The sequence below is a fragment of the Salvia hispanica genome, chromosome 1 (genome assembly GCF_029641045.1).
Source record: "Salvia hispanica isolate PSC_SH4W2 chromosome 1, Shi_PSC_v1, whole genome shotgun sequence".
NCBI lineage: Eukaryota > Viridiplantae > Streptophyta > Magnoliopsida > Lamiales > Lamiaceae > Salvia > Salvia hispanica.
In genome coordinates, this window is record NC_142692.1 from 52,546,201 (window position 1) to 52,561,047 (window position 14,847).

Consider the following 14,847-nt stretch of genomic DNA (forward strand, 5'->3'; position numbering starts at 1 on the left):
GCTCGTTCGTGTGTCGTGGTTCCCACCTTGAGGACAAGGTGATTTTAACCGTGAGGGAGTTGATACGGCATATTACCTAGGATTATCCTGATATCTATTAGGTAGTTAGTTATTGATTTTCGATATCGATCATATATTCTTAGTATCTTTATTTCTTGTTCCCTAAGTCAGAATAGTCTTATAAATAGGAGATATTGTATTCTTCTATTTCAATTAAGAAATATCAATTATCCTTTTATTTTATCTTTACGCTTATATTGTATCATTCCTGGTTTGATCTACCGGCAAAGCTCCGAAGACTACCTTTTACCCTTAAATTTGACGCCGGAGTGATCGTCGGGCAACAGCTCCCGCGACGTTCGACGCAAATTATCCGAGTTAAGGAAGTTCATCCTTAACAATCATCTTGTCATTTTGGGATGTCCAAATAAATAGTTTCTCTCTAAAGTTGAAAAGTTTCTCTTTCATATTTTTCCTACTTTTTCTCCTCTCTCCTCTTTATCAATTTTTCCTCTTTATTTCTCTTACTTTACCTACTTTTTTTTTTCTTTTTTACTTTACCAATTTCTCATTAAAACTCGTATATCAAAATAGAAAATTTTTTTTACAGAGAAAGTAATTAAACTTGTATCCCAAATAGCAGGTAAAGCTAGAATAATTACTATTAAAGCATAGTTATTAATACCAAATGGACTACAAGAGAAACTAAATAAAATGACAATGTTCAAATTGATTGTATAAATAGCCATATAAGTAAGAATTACATTGTAGAATCGCTTTTAATTGATTATAAATTTAAACCTATACTCTATACCTACTTTAATTTATGGTGACAACCGTGATCGTATTCATTTTTTTTTCAAGCCATAATTTCTAGGTTGCCCGATTGGATTCTTCCTAAGGTCAACTTATCCTCATGCTTTTTATAAAAACAATTGTTAAATATTTCACTAAAACTGTTATAAACGGCAATAAGATATTAGTGTGCACATATTACAACTCATCAAACTCTTTGATATTTTTATTATGATTGTTCAAATCAATTATTTGACTGAAAAGAAAAGATGGCTCGAAAATAAATTTGTAAAAAGATATGGGGTGGAATCTTAAAATTAGGGAATTTGTTGGGATCAGACAAGCTCTTCATTAATTCCTAGCTGTAACCGTTACAATATGAGAAAATGAAAATCATCTTCCCCACTCTCCATCTCACTCTCTCGTCAACTCAAATGCAAGCTTCTCTCTTCAAAATTTAACCCCATTTCTAAACAAACCTACTCCTCTTCATTGGTTGAGCAAACAAATTGAATTGATGGTGAAAGGTGCTAAATCCGTCCGGCCAGAAAATGGGCCCGAATCGAAACAGGGAGCATTCGTGGAGGTCGGCGGCGGCAGGGTGGGTGCGGTTTCAATTGGAGCTGAATCCCGAGGAAACCACGATTATTTCCTGGAAAAAGATTCTCAAAAGAGCAAATTTGAGTAAGGCCGATGGGCCCAGTCTGTCAGCTCCAGGCCCATCTTTTGAAGCCCGTGGAGACGAGCCGCTAACTTCTCCTCCTGCGGCAGCCTCTCAGATGAATGAAACGGTAATCTTGCATGCGATGTTGTTATTGATGATTTTGTGAAAAAAAATGCTGCATGTTTGTTAATTATGTTGAATTTGCTGGTGCAGTTATGTCAGAGTTAATTAATTCATTGATTTTCTTTCTATATTGTGATTTTTACTATTTTGAGCTACTAGTTTTATAGGTATATTGTTGGCCTAGCTTTTATTTAACACTCTGGTTTGGAAAATTGTTGGTGAATTCGTATCCGAGATCTGGTTTTGATTGGGGTGGATATTGTTTTTTATATGCAGAACTTGCAGGGCAGCAGGGATGGGGAGGATCTTGTTCTTCACAACATGCCTGATGATGATGATTACAACACCGATGATTCTTTCATTGATGATACAGAGTTGGTGTGCACTGCTCTTTCATCAAGTTGCCTTATTTTTCTGTGCACATGCTTAGTTTGATTTTATCACCCTAAATTTAACGTGTTACCATTTTTTTTTCAGGAGGAATCTCCAAATATTACGAATCTTGAGAATGCCTTTGGAGAGTTGGAGAAGGCAGTTGCACAATGCATCTCACTACTTATATTACATCTTAGTTTATTTCTATTATTTTAGTGTGATTCATGCCATATTTATTGTTTTGTGTTTTTGCATAAACAGTTAGACCACCTTCTACAGATCCTTATCAGGATCTTGTTAATCAATCTCACTCCGGCAAAAAGAGATTGCCTTCGGAAATAAAACTAGAGCTTGCAAAAGTGGCTAGAATAGCGGTACTCAAAAGCAATTGAATTTGTTCATCTTTGTTATAAAGCTAACTTATAATACTATCATTTATGTGAATGCTTAATTTGCTAGCCTTTTAGTGTAAGTCAAAACCATGTCTTTTATTGTTGCGGCAGGTATGCTGCTATAGACGGATTCCAAAGGACGTGCTTAATTTTACGACTAGGATTCTTGCATGTTCACATCTTTTTTCGCACCGGGGGGTCTATTCCATGTCACACATGATGGACTCACTATATTTTTCGTAAGATTTGGATTACATGTATATGTGTAAGTCTATAGTTGTAAGTTGGTATATATATGTGAAAATAATATATGGTAGTTTGTATGATTCTACATTTTTTTCCTCCGATGCGCTATTCCATGCGACACGTGGTGGACTATACCGGGTGCTTTATTTGCATTGAATTATTGCGTATTTGCGCAAGTCTGTTTGCAAAAACGTGTGGTGATATACCTAGCATTTTTGTGCTCTCTTGATTATGTTACATTTATTATTATTTTAATTATTGTTTTGGCGTTATTAGCCTCGAATATAATGTGTTCTTAAGTGTGATTACCTCGCTAATTACTGATTCGTTAAGCATATTTGTTGGCAGAGAAATCTTCGAGCTATGGCTAATGAGGGATTATCCGCTAAACAAGAGAAATATGATAAAATACAGAAGATGAAACAAGAAGTTACTGAAATGGTGAAATCACGGGCTGCGGGAAAGAGACACAAACACAGTTTCAACGATGTGATGGAAAATAAAAATTGTAAATTATATGATCTTTATGTTGAGGTACGTATCTGATTTCTGTAGCTCAAGAGTAAGGGAAAATAAACAATACACTGATACTCAAAATTATATAAATAGTATATTTTGGTTTTTTGTAGGTTTTCAATTCTAATTTATTATTTGGTTTTTATCTCAGACACTAGAAGAATTCTCAGGACCTCTAGTCGAAACGCTATATGAAGAGGTAATTGAAATGTTGAGTTAACGTTAATGCCTTCTCTGGATAAGGTTTAGTTAATTGTGTCTGCATAAGATATTGAGAAAAGTTAATAATACTTCATGTCCGATTGTAAGTTTTGTTGTGCCTGCGTTGGATAAATAGAAGTGCACGATCTAGTGTGCGTGTTTCGTGCTGTGAATTGAATATCTGTCTTTGCTGGTGGTTATTTCTTTGCATGTTGTCTTTGTCAAACTATGTGATAACCATTATATTTGATATAATTTGTTGCAACAGCTGGCTTCATTGTGGCCCGGTGGCTTCATGAATGCTAATAGGATTAAACGTGCTATATACAGAGCTAAAGAAAGGAAAGGCATTCGCAGTTTCCGGAAGGTATGGTTTTTTACGGTTTTGCCACTAAGCCCCGTCCTACTCTGTTGGATTCTCATAAATATGTGGGCAAATAGTGGGATTTATCTCTGCAATTAGAAATTAGTGGAAAATTGTTGAAGTATATATGATGTTCAAAATTTGTGACATGTATAATCATTGGTTTCTCCTTATATTTACTCGATGGTGTCCCATGTTAGTGTTTCGTTGTTTTGCTCACAGTCATCTTCGTTTCATTTGTTGGCTTAGGATCGAGAGAAAATCAAGGAGAAAAATGTTTTACCACAGGATGCCTCTAACATTGCACATGGAACGAGTTAAAGAAATTGATCACCAGCAGCAACCTACACCATATGGATACAAAGCCGAAAAGTTTGCAACCGAAAAAGAAACAAAAATGGATGCCCAATGCCGAGGTGGCTGAAGCTATACTTCGCCTGGAGAAGCTGGTTATTTCGCAAGGCGGAGAAAGGGCACAAACTTGAAAAGCATTGAACTTGCTAATATTTGTGTGAAAGCATTGAATTTGATAATATTTTTGATTTGTAATGAACATAATACTAAATGTAATAAATAACTGAAAATGGTATAGGATTTGGCCGTAGTTTCGAGCTAGCTGGAAATGTGAAGTCATGTTTATTCGCACATCTAAGTAACTAACAACGAAATTTAAGTGAATTTATTGTCCCTCAATCATACAGGGAGAGGATCCATTTTAAAACTTTTTTAAAATTAGAGCACATAATCCGTCCTACAAGAATATGCACGCATTCCATGTCCGTACCGCAAGAATATGCACTTTCCAATTTTGGAAACAATTTTCTCTCTAGAGTGAACTACATAAATGGTACATTATCTTTCACTTTCGCACATAAATGATACCTGATTTTTATTTTATATCGTTTTTGGTAACTATAAATCACATTTTTGGTACCTAATGCAATTTTCACCTCAAAATACCCTTTAAACAAATTCATTATTCCATTTATGTCATAAAGGATATTTTGGACACTGGCAAAACTAGTACCAAAAGTGATATTATAATATATTCCCTCATTCTCCTCACTCTTTATACTATTATTATTAATCAATATTAATATTATTATTTTGAAGTTATAAACTAATAATTTATTAATTTTTTAATATCATTTAGATATACTTAATTATAATTATAGTTATAATTATATCTTATTATAATAATATTATTGTTATAATAGTAAAAAATAGTAGTAATTAATTAATAATTATTATTAGTTTATATTAAATTAATAACTAATCAATATAGTCTTAATCAAAATTTATAATTGTGAATTATATTGATAATGATAAAGAGTGAATACTTTAAGTTAGGTGTTTCAACCCTAAAATGAGTATAATTAGTTTAATTAGGTGTTTAGTTATTAATTTATATTATGAATGCAATTAGATGTATGTATAAAACACTAAAAAGAAAGAAGAAAAAGAAGAGAAAAGAAAAAAGAGGAAACATAAACTAAGGAGGAAAAAGAAAGAAAAAGGAAGATAAAATACTAAAAAGAAAATGAAGAAAATGAAGAAAAAAGAAAGAAGAATAAACTAAAGAAGAAAAAAAGAAATAAGAAAGGGAAAAAAAATTCACATATTTGATTCTATTTAATTGAAATTTCCAAAAATATCCTCCATAACAAAAAAATCACATGTTTGGTACTTAGGGTTATTTTGTCATGGGGTACCAAAAACGATTTAAAATAAAGATCAGGTACCATTTATGTGCGAAAGTGAAAGATCAGATACCATTTATGTAGTTCACTCTTCTCTCTAATGAGGTACGACTCATTTTCCACTAACAATACTTTAAGGCCATGTTTGGTTGGTGGGAAAGTAAAGTTGGCAAGGAAAATGAATCCTAGGAAAATGAATCCCGGGAATATGATTCCTAGTAACTTTACTTTCCTGTGTTTGGAAAATATCAAGATTTTCAAATTTATACTTATTTTAAACACCAAAGAAAAAATATACTTGTTATTTTTTTTTTATAAAAAACAACAATATTGTACAATTTTAATAAATTATTAATTATAAATAATAATTACATTATTATATTAATTACTAGATGGATAGTTTAAATATGGATTATCCATCTTAAAATATAATAATATAATTATTATTATAGTTAAAAGGAGTCTTATACTCATTTATTATAATAATAAATACAATAATTATTATATTATAATTATAATATTTTACAGATATTGTAATTGAATAAATTTTATAAACTATGACTTAATTGATTAAATATTAAGTTATAAAATATAATAATAATTATTTATTATTTGATTTATATTATATAATTATATTTTAATTATATAATAAATTATTAATTTCTATTATGAATTATTATAAAATATAGTTATAATTATGATAGTTTTAATAGAGTAAAATTAAGTATGATTTATAATTTTAATTTATTTTTAAAAAATTGTCATTAATTTTTAAAATAATAATAATAATAATAATAATAATAATAATAATAATAATAATAAAACTATACTATATTGCTTAAATATGTAAGAATCCTAGAACTGGGAAAAAGAATACCTAAGAAAAGTTAGGATTTAGAATCCTGGAAAGTTGTATTAACTTTCTATGTTCTCGGATTCTGATTACTTTCCCAGTTTGATTAAAAACCGAAACAAACACAAGAATTTAAAATTTAAGGAATCAGAATACATTCCCAGACAGAATCCTGGCAACCAAAAACGATTTAAAATTAAGATCAGGTACCATTTATGTGCGAAAGTGAAAGATCAGGTACCATTTATGTAGTTTATTCTTCTCTCTAATGAGGTAGGACTCATTCTCCACTTACAATATTTTAATTACTTTTTCTCTCTACCTCTCTCTTACTTTACCAATTTTGCATTAAAACCCGTGCCGAATCCAAAGTCCATATTCTTTGGGGACGGAGGGAGTATTAATATTAGTTGACATATCAAAATATATCAATTCTAGACTAAATATATGTAGGTTCATGAATATTAGAAATTGATACGTTCTGTAATATCAACTCATATTAATATATTACTGAATTGATATGATTTTTAGTTCTCAGGGTTCTCATTTTAAAATTGTTCTCACAAGAATTGTACCCTATAAAATAATTTGTGTAACTTTGTATAAATATAGCCATACAATTAAGCATTACTTGGTACATTCCTTTTTAATCAATTTTAGTATCAATTCTATACAACTAAGGGTTCGTTCAGTACACGGAATTGGAATTGAATTGGAATTGAATTAGAACTGAAATTTCATGGAATTGAATTAGAAGAAACTGAATTGTGATTCAATTCCAAATCCCTTGTTTTGTATAATTAAAGAATTGACACGGAATTGTATTATAATTCCAAATCGTTTGTTTGGTAACTCAAAACAAAAGAATTGGAATTGAATTAGAATTCAATTTAAAATTCAAAATTTTTAAAATAACTAGTATTTTTTATTAATAGTTACTTTTTAATAAGTAATATAATTTTACTTTTTTCTCATATTCTAAAATTCAAAAGTTCCCATTATATAAGTAAACAAATAACTAAGCAATGATAATTAATTTCTATTATCAATATAAAAAAACAACTAAGCAATGATAATTAATTTCTACTATTATTTATTCCATCTTCGTGAGCTTGCTGAATTCTTCCATCCGGAAGTTCATGATGGCGTCTGCTTGGGCTTGGCCAGCTTGTTGAAGTCGTACTGCACCATCTCCATGTCGTTCTGAAGCTCCAAATACTTGGTCTTGACAGTCTCCCGCTTGAACTTGAGAGTGTTGATGTCCTTCTTTGCCGTTGTCTATCCTTCTTGAAATGATTAAGGAGTTCCCTCCAAAAATGTCTTCTGGTTTAGCACCATGGGCTGGTACAGTGACTCCCCGCCCTCTTTCATGGAAACCGCGTTGCTTATCTTCAACTGTTCAGAGAAGAGGACCTGCACCAAGAACCTCTCCAAGATGATCCACCAGTGGCACTAGTTCTTTGCTGCACACCGCAAGCAACCATTCAGCGAAACTATAGAAACACATTTCTAAGAAAACAACATTATCATAGAGAACTATTCATTGAAAACCAAATTATACAAGTACTACTATATACAACAAACAAATAGTACCATTGGGATGCTTAAAAATTGACCAGAAATGAGGATCAGATTAGAACTAAGCAGAATTAACGAATCGCATTTGTAATAAAAGAATACCGTATATAAGATCAGAATTGTTAAACCCAATCTCTGAGAAAGATCCAACACAAATCACAGACAAACAAAACAGTAGACTGACAACATCTAGTTTCAAAATTGAAGCTCAGTAGACCGGATGAATTTATGAAAACTTTAAGATCACAAACGGAAAAAATTAACCAAAATGAAGTACAGATGGACGATAGTAAGCACTAACCACAACAATGGCAGCAGAAAAGTGAAGCAAAAGCACTCAACAAACGCACAAATTCAAGATAGTCACCCAATGCACAAAAAAATCTAGGGAAACAAGGGTTAGCAGTTAGCAACAATTAATCTTAATCGAAGCAAGAATCGGAAGATGAGCAAGTAAAATTAATTCGCAACAACAAAATTTCAAATAAATTCAACCAAAAAATTAAAAACTTCACTGTGGCTTTCCATCAAATAAGAAACAATGCTAATCAAATTGTGTTGCATGCATATTTCTACATCACCATGCATTCAACAAGGGAGCTAGCATCTTTGTCTACGATGGTAGCAAGGTGTGAGCTCGGGTGACTAGGATGATAATAAGTTGGTAGGATCAATAAGGCACACGATTGCACATGGCACATTCTGACGTGGCGTATGACGTGGTATGCAGAGTTGGATGGCAATGCGGAGCGCGTGAAGAGTAGAAGTATAAATAGAAGGACCACCACCTTTGTAATGCATGTTGAGAGTGTGAATGTGTGTGTGCATTGGGTCGTGGATCCATCACATTGTTATTTCGCATTATCAATTCTCATTATCGTTCATTGTAATTCCTCTTTGATTCATCGTAATACAATTCCTATTGTTGATTCCCCTGCATTTTCGTATTGATTATTTTGTGGTGTTGTTGTTGATTGTTAAATCGTGGTTGGAGGGGTGTGATATCGGTCACGATTGGGCGATCTAGAGCTCGGGCCGTATCAAGTGGTATCAGAGCCCTCGATTTCGGACGGGTTCGGTCACGCGTGGTATGGAGATGGAGAAGAAAGTGGTGGAATTAGTGGAGAATCGGGTGAGTGAAATTTTAGATGCGTTTTCGGTGAAGCATGGGGAGAAAATGACGCAATTGACAGATGTTATTGCTGCGATCAACTTGCAGAATCAGCAATTCAAAACACTATGGGTGAAAGGAGAATCGGCTGCGGGTGCAACGAATACTAATGGATCGGGTGCGAAATCGGAGGATGAGTCGTATGATTGGTTGAGATCCACTCGTTATGAGTTTCCCAAGTTCGATGAGAATGGATTTGAGGGATGGGTGATGAGGGCGGAATATTTTTTTGAGGTTGCTAGAGTGCCGGAGAGAAGCAGATTGATAGTGGCTGCGATCCATCTAGAAGGCAAAGCTCAGCAATGGCACAAAGGTTTTGCGAGCTTGCAAGGGGATATAGCGTATGTAGATTGGAGGTGTTATATCGTGGCGATGTCAGCTCGCTTTGCAACGCACGCTTATGAAGATCCACTAGCCGATCTAAGAAATTTGAAACAACGAGGGGCGCTGCAGCTTTATATGGATGAGTTTGATGTGCTCTATCCACGAGTAGGAATTCGAGAGGATCAGGCCCTTAGTTTCTTTTTGTCTGGATTGATGGATGAACTCCAAATGCCTGTGAGGATGTTCAAGCCGAGAGGCTTAGCTGAGGCCTATTCTTTGGCAAAGTTGCAGGAGCTCACTGTGAAGGCTTTGGGTATTAAACCAAAGGTGGCACAAGGTGGAGGGCTAGTCTCTAATAGCTACTACTCGAACAACAAGCCTATAGCTGTAACCGCTACTAACACTAAGCAGCCTGGGGTGACTGGAGGATGGAGTAATGGAGGAAATAAGGTAGGGGTAAGAGCCAGCTCTAATCTGACTCCAAAAGAGTTAGATGAGAAGAGAGCTAGGAAGGAATGTTTTTGGTGTACAGAGAAAGTTACTCCAAATCATCAGTGTGCTAGGAGGAAGTCTTTTGTGATACAAATGATAGAACAGAGACTCATGAGTGAGGAGGCTCCACCAGAAGAGGAGGTGCAAGAAGAAGAGGGTGATGAAGGTGAAGAGGAGGATCTGCAACTATCCCTACATGTTGTATGGGGAAAGGAAGGACCTCAGATTATGAGGATTAAAGGCCTTTGTGAGAAGAGGCCCATAAGGAGACTGATTGACACAAGAAGCACACACAATTTTCTAAGCAACAAGGTGGATGGCAGGATTAAAGGAGAAAAGAAACCAGTGACTCCAAGGGCAGTAGAGGTGGCTAATGGGCAAGTATTGCAGTGTACTGAAGAGTGTGAGGAGCTACTGTGGGAGATGCAGGGATTCTCATTCACTGCTGAGTTCTATATTATACAATTCGAGACTTATGATCTCATTTTAGGAGGTCAATGGCTATCAACTTTGGGGGAAATTCGATGGAACTTTGACAAACTTAGCATGAACTTTTTGTTGGATGGTGTGGAGGTGGCACTGCAAGGGGAAAGGTGGTCACCTAAAGGGAGTCAGCTACATAGCCTACACATCTTCAACATGCAAGAAAGTGATATTGAGGAAAGAAAGATGGACTTAATGGTGCCTGCACTTGAGGTTTGGGAAGCTGTAATAACATCAGTTTAGAAGAGACATGGCCAGATCTGGAGGAGGTTTTGGGTAAATATGCAGCCCTATTCGAAGAGCCTAAAGGGCTACCCCAACCTAGAGAGCAGGATCATAAGATTTTTCTTAAGCAAGGAGCTAATGCTGTGAATATTAGACCCTACAAATATGCTGCAAAACAGAAGGACATTATTGAAACAATGGTGAGTGAGATGTTAGCTTCTGGAGTGATAAGGCACAACAACAGCCCTTTTGCTAGCCCCATAGTACTTGTGAAGAAGAAGGACTCCTCTTGGCGCATGTGTGGATTATAGGTCCCTTAACTCCATCACTATAAAAAACAAGTATCCTATTCCGGTTATTGAAGAGCTATTGGATGAGCTGGGAGGTGCACAGTGGTTCTCTAAAATTGATCTTCGCTCTGGTTATTGGCAGGTTCGAATGGCTCCTGAAGATGTTGCTAAGACTGCTTTCAAAACTCATGAAGGACACTATGAGTTCTTGGTAATGCCCTTTGGCTTAACCAATGCGCCAGCTACATTTCAAAACCTCATGAATACAGTTTTTAGACAGTTTTTGAGGAAGTTTGTATTGGTTTTCTTCGATGATATTTTAGTGTACAACAAGACTCAGCAAGATCATGTACACCATCTCTCTGAAGTGATGATCATCAGCTTTTTGCCAAAAGATCTAAGTGCTCCTTTGGTTATAAGAGGGTGGATTATCTGGGGCATTTAATATCTAAGGAAGGGGTGGCTACTGATGAAAGTAAGGTTGAGGCAGTGAAGAATTGGCCCAGGCCTAAAACTATCAAGCATGTTAGGAGCTTCCTTGGGCTTACTAGTTATTACAGGAGGTTTGTACCACATTATGGCAGCCTTGCTAAGCCTTTGGTGAATATAACAAAAGAAGCTGGGTTCAGTTAGTCTACAGAGGCTCAAGCAGCCTTTGACAATCTCAAGGAGGCTATGATATCAGCTCCTGTTTTGGCTCTTCCAGATTTCTCCAAGGATTTTGTGGTGGAGACAGATGCTTCGGGCTATGGGATTGGAGCAGTTCTAATGCAAGAAGGACACCCCATTGCATATATCAATAAGGCTCTATCTCCCAAATACTTGTCTCTGTCTGTGTATGAGAAAGAGCTTCAGAGCAGGAAAGTCATCATATTGACTGATAATCAAAGTCTTAAATACCTTCTGGAGCAGAAACTAACAACTCCTACACAACAAGCTTGGGTGGCCAAGTTGATGCACTTTGACTATGAGATTAGGTACAAGAGAGTGGTGGATAATTCTTTGGCTGATGCTCTATCTAGGGTCCCCGAGACCATGATTTATGCTTTATCATCCCATGTTATACCTTTGGAACTCATCTCAAAGATCAAGGCTTCATGGAACTAGCTTAATGTATTTTTTATTGGCAAAAAAACAAAGAAAATATATAACAAAGAAAGAAAAGAATATAGTAAAAAACCATTATTGACCTATACATAAAAAATAGTGTAACATTTATAATGAAAGGTTAAAGTTGAAGCAAATTTATATCATTGTGAATCTATCTACTTTAACAATCAATTATTCCCTCCATCTGGAAAAATAGAAACTTTTGAAATGACGCGAATTTTCATGTAAAATTGGTAAAGTAAGAGAGATAGAAAAAAAACGTGTTAGTGGAAATTGAGTCCCATCTTATTAGATAGAGAAATTCCCTAATATAGAAAGTTTCTATTTTTACAGGATGGACCAAAAAAAAAAGAGTTTTTACTTTTAGAGGACGGATGGAGTATTAACTAATAATACCTCTGTCACATTAAAATGATAATCATCCATCCCGCATTAACTGTCACATTTACTTTTCTGCACTCGTATTGTAAAAATGATAACTAATATTTAAAGTCGAGAAATAGTAAAATAAGAGAGAGAGAATAAGGTAGAGAGGAGTCTTCTCTACCTTGTTCTCTCTTTTATTTTATTATTTCTCCACTTTAACTATTTATTATCATTTTTACAAAATGAGTGAATAAAAGTAAATGTGATAGTTAATGCGGGACGGTGGTAGTATCTAACAATAAGCCCGCAGGAACAGTATAGTTGATTCCGGAGGGGCAGATATACAAGAATGACAAAGATCGATATTCTAATTGGGTAATAGTAATAATTAGTCATTACACAAATAAACTAAACGTTCAAAATCGAAATTGATAATATAAAAATTCTAAAAAAATATAAAAATTCTTAAAAATATACATATTGAATGTGACACATAAAAATTGGTGTTAATTTAGTTAACGGACAATATATACATGCTTTGAAATATGATGTCAACTCTCAAGTGACAAAATTAAAGCAAATAAAAGCTTTAAAGGGCAGTGACGAACGTTACAAACTACTCCTCCCCCATTCACCATTTAAAGAGCCCTTTTGCTATTTTGATTTGTACATGATTTATAAAACCATTTACTTTATTCTACTTTTAGCATGCAAACCTCACGTTCCACCAACCTTTTAATCTCACAATTTAATCTCAAAAATGGGACTCATATCCCACTAACCTTTTACAATCACTTTCCTTTACATTTCTTAAATCCCGTGCCGTAACTAAAGTGGACATGGGCACAGAGGGAGTAATAAATAGTTAAAGTGGAGAAATGGTAAAGTAAGAGAGAGAATAATATAGAGAAAAGTGCTTAAAAGTCAATGGGTCTCCTAATGGCCGACGGAGGGAGTATTATTTTAGTGTGGTTAATGCCATATTTATTGTTTTGTGTTTGTGCATAAACAATAGACCACCTTCTATAGATCCTCAGGATCTCATTCGCGCAAAAAGAGATTGTCTTCAGAAATAAAACTAGAGCTTGCAAAAGTGGCTACAATATCGGTACTCTCAAGCAATTGAATTATTCATCCTTGTTATAGAACTAACTTATACTACTATCATTTATGCTTGTGCTTAATTGGCCAGTCTATTAGTATAAGTCAAAACCATGTTCTTTATTATTGTTGTAGGGCTCCTGCTATAGACGGATTCGAGAGAATGTGCAGCCGTCTGATGAGCATTTTGGGCCCTTGATGAAGATTACAACACTGAAGGTATTTTCCCACTTTAAGACAAAGATTTTTTTTACTTTTAAGGTTACTATGTTTTGTTGTTCTTCCTATTCGGCTTTCACATGAAAATCATCTTTCATTTTGTTGCTAGTTGTCTTTACTGGTCGGATGGTTTTGGACCTGTCACCTCATTTTTATTATACTCCATTTGGATATTTGGCTATCGATAACTTTTTTCTGTGTGATGACATTACATAAGTATGTCGAGGTGGGGCACTATTGGCTGAGACAAATCCAAAATGCTAAACACATGCATTTCAAATGAACTCCTCGTCTGAGATACATGGCTTAGAAAAAGATATTTGTTGTGCAACTATCTTCTTTAGTAACAACAACCGAAGCACTTTAACTTTTGGTAATAATTTTTTCCCGAACCTTAAATTTATATCGTTATCTAAAGGTACGTTTTCTTATCAGCATAGACTAATTCCTAAAGTAACAAACGAAGAGAATTGTGAAGTTAATAATGGTCTATCTAAAGTCAGATGTCTATGTTTGCGGGTTGAAGACTTTATTTAAGCAATCTTGAAAGATCAACCTGATGGAGTTTTGCGAAATTTTGTTTTCTGTAGTGTGAAATTCATTCTCTTTTTTCAAGCCTTTGGGGATCAAAATCATCCATTGAAATCTGATTAACGTTTTTCTTTATCCATCCATGCTACTGTCAGATAGATGTTAAAAGATTTATACATTAATTTAGTACTATGTTAATAAAATCAGGAATCTCATGTTGAGTAATAGAATATTGTCAAGCATCAGTACTACGTAGAATGTTCGAAAAGGAAAACAATTCTATAATGGAAAACTACATTGGAGATATATATCCAAGTATGGTTAGGGAAGTAAGTTGTCTGTTCACTCTGCTCACTCTTTATATCTGTACATACCTAGAACATAACAATAAACTTTTATTAGTTGCCCACTCTCATTGTTAAGTTTCTAAGATGCCTAAGTTGGTAGGTTTATCAAAGCAGTTTCTACAGCTTTTGTAAACAACTTTTGTATCTAAGATATGTAATATTAAAACTTGCTCTAAAGAATTCTAAAAGTGAGTTGTAGCGATCACGCTAAGATTCTAGCATGTTCACATCTTTTTTGACATCGGAAGGCCTATTCCATGTCACACGTGATGGACTGGCTATATATTTTATATGCTTTAGATTACACGGGGTTGCATTAGTGTGCTAACTAATTTAGTGTAATAACTAATAACTTTTAATTCTGGGTATTAAAATTATCAA

The 14,847-nt window shown here is 34.4% G+C and overlaps 3 protein-coding genes across 3 annotated transcripts; all 3 read left to right on the forward strand.

Moving 5' to 3' along the window:
• Window positions 1-1,204: 1,204 nt before the first annotated feature.
• Window positions 1,205-2,615, forward strand: LOC148934117 (ubinuclein-1-like). The gene is made up of 3 exons (XM_089065202.1): window positions 1,205-1,586; window positions 1,859-1,960; window positions 2,060-2,615. Exons 1-3 carry the CDS (start codon window positions 1,347-1,349, stop codon window positions 2,171-2,173), a joined length of 456 nt encoding a protein of 151 aa, XP_088921328.1. The 5' UTR covers window positions 1,205-1,346; the 3' UTR covers window positions 2,174-2,615.
• Window position 2,616: 1 nt separating this feature from the next.
• On the forward strand, window positions 2,617-4,255 carry LOC125219735 (ubinuclein-2-like). Its single transcript, XM_048121786.2, has 4 exons — window positions 2,617-3,129; window positions 3,263-3,310; window positions 3,581-3,679; window positions 3,926-4,255. The coding sequence occupies exons 1-4, from the start codon at window positions 2,959-2,961 to the stop codon at window positions 3,995-3,997; spliced, it is 390 nt and encodes a 129-aa protein (XP_047977743.1). The 5' UTR covers window positions 2,617-2,958; the 3' UTR covers window positions 3,998-4,255.
• Window positions 4,256-8,499: 4,244 nt separating this feature from the next.
• On the forward strand, window positions 8,500-11,425 carry LOC148934118 (uncharacterized). The gene is made up of 4 exons (XM_089062194.1): window positions 8,500-8,529; window positions 8,835-10,490; window positions 10,935-11,141; window positions 11,213-11,425. The coding sequence occupies exons 1-4, from the start codon at window positions 8,500-8,502 to the stop codon at window positions 11,423-11,425; spliced, it is 2,106 nt and encodes a 701-aa protein (XP_088918320.1).
• The last annotated feature ends 3,422 nt before the right edge of the window (window positions 11,426-14,847 follow it).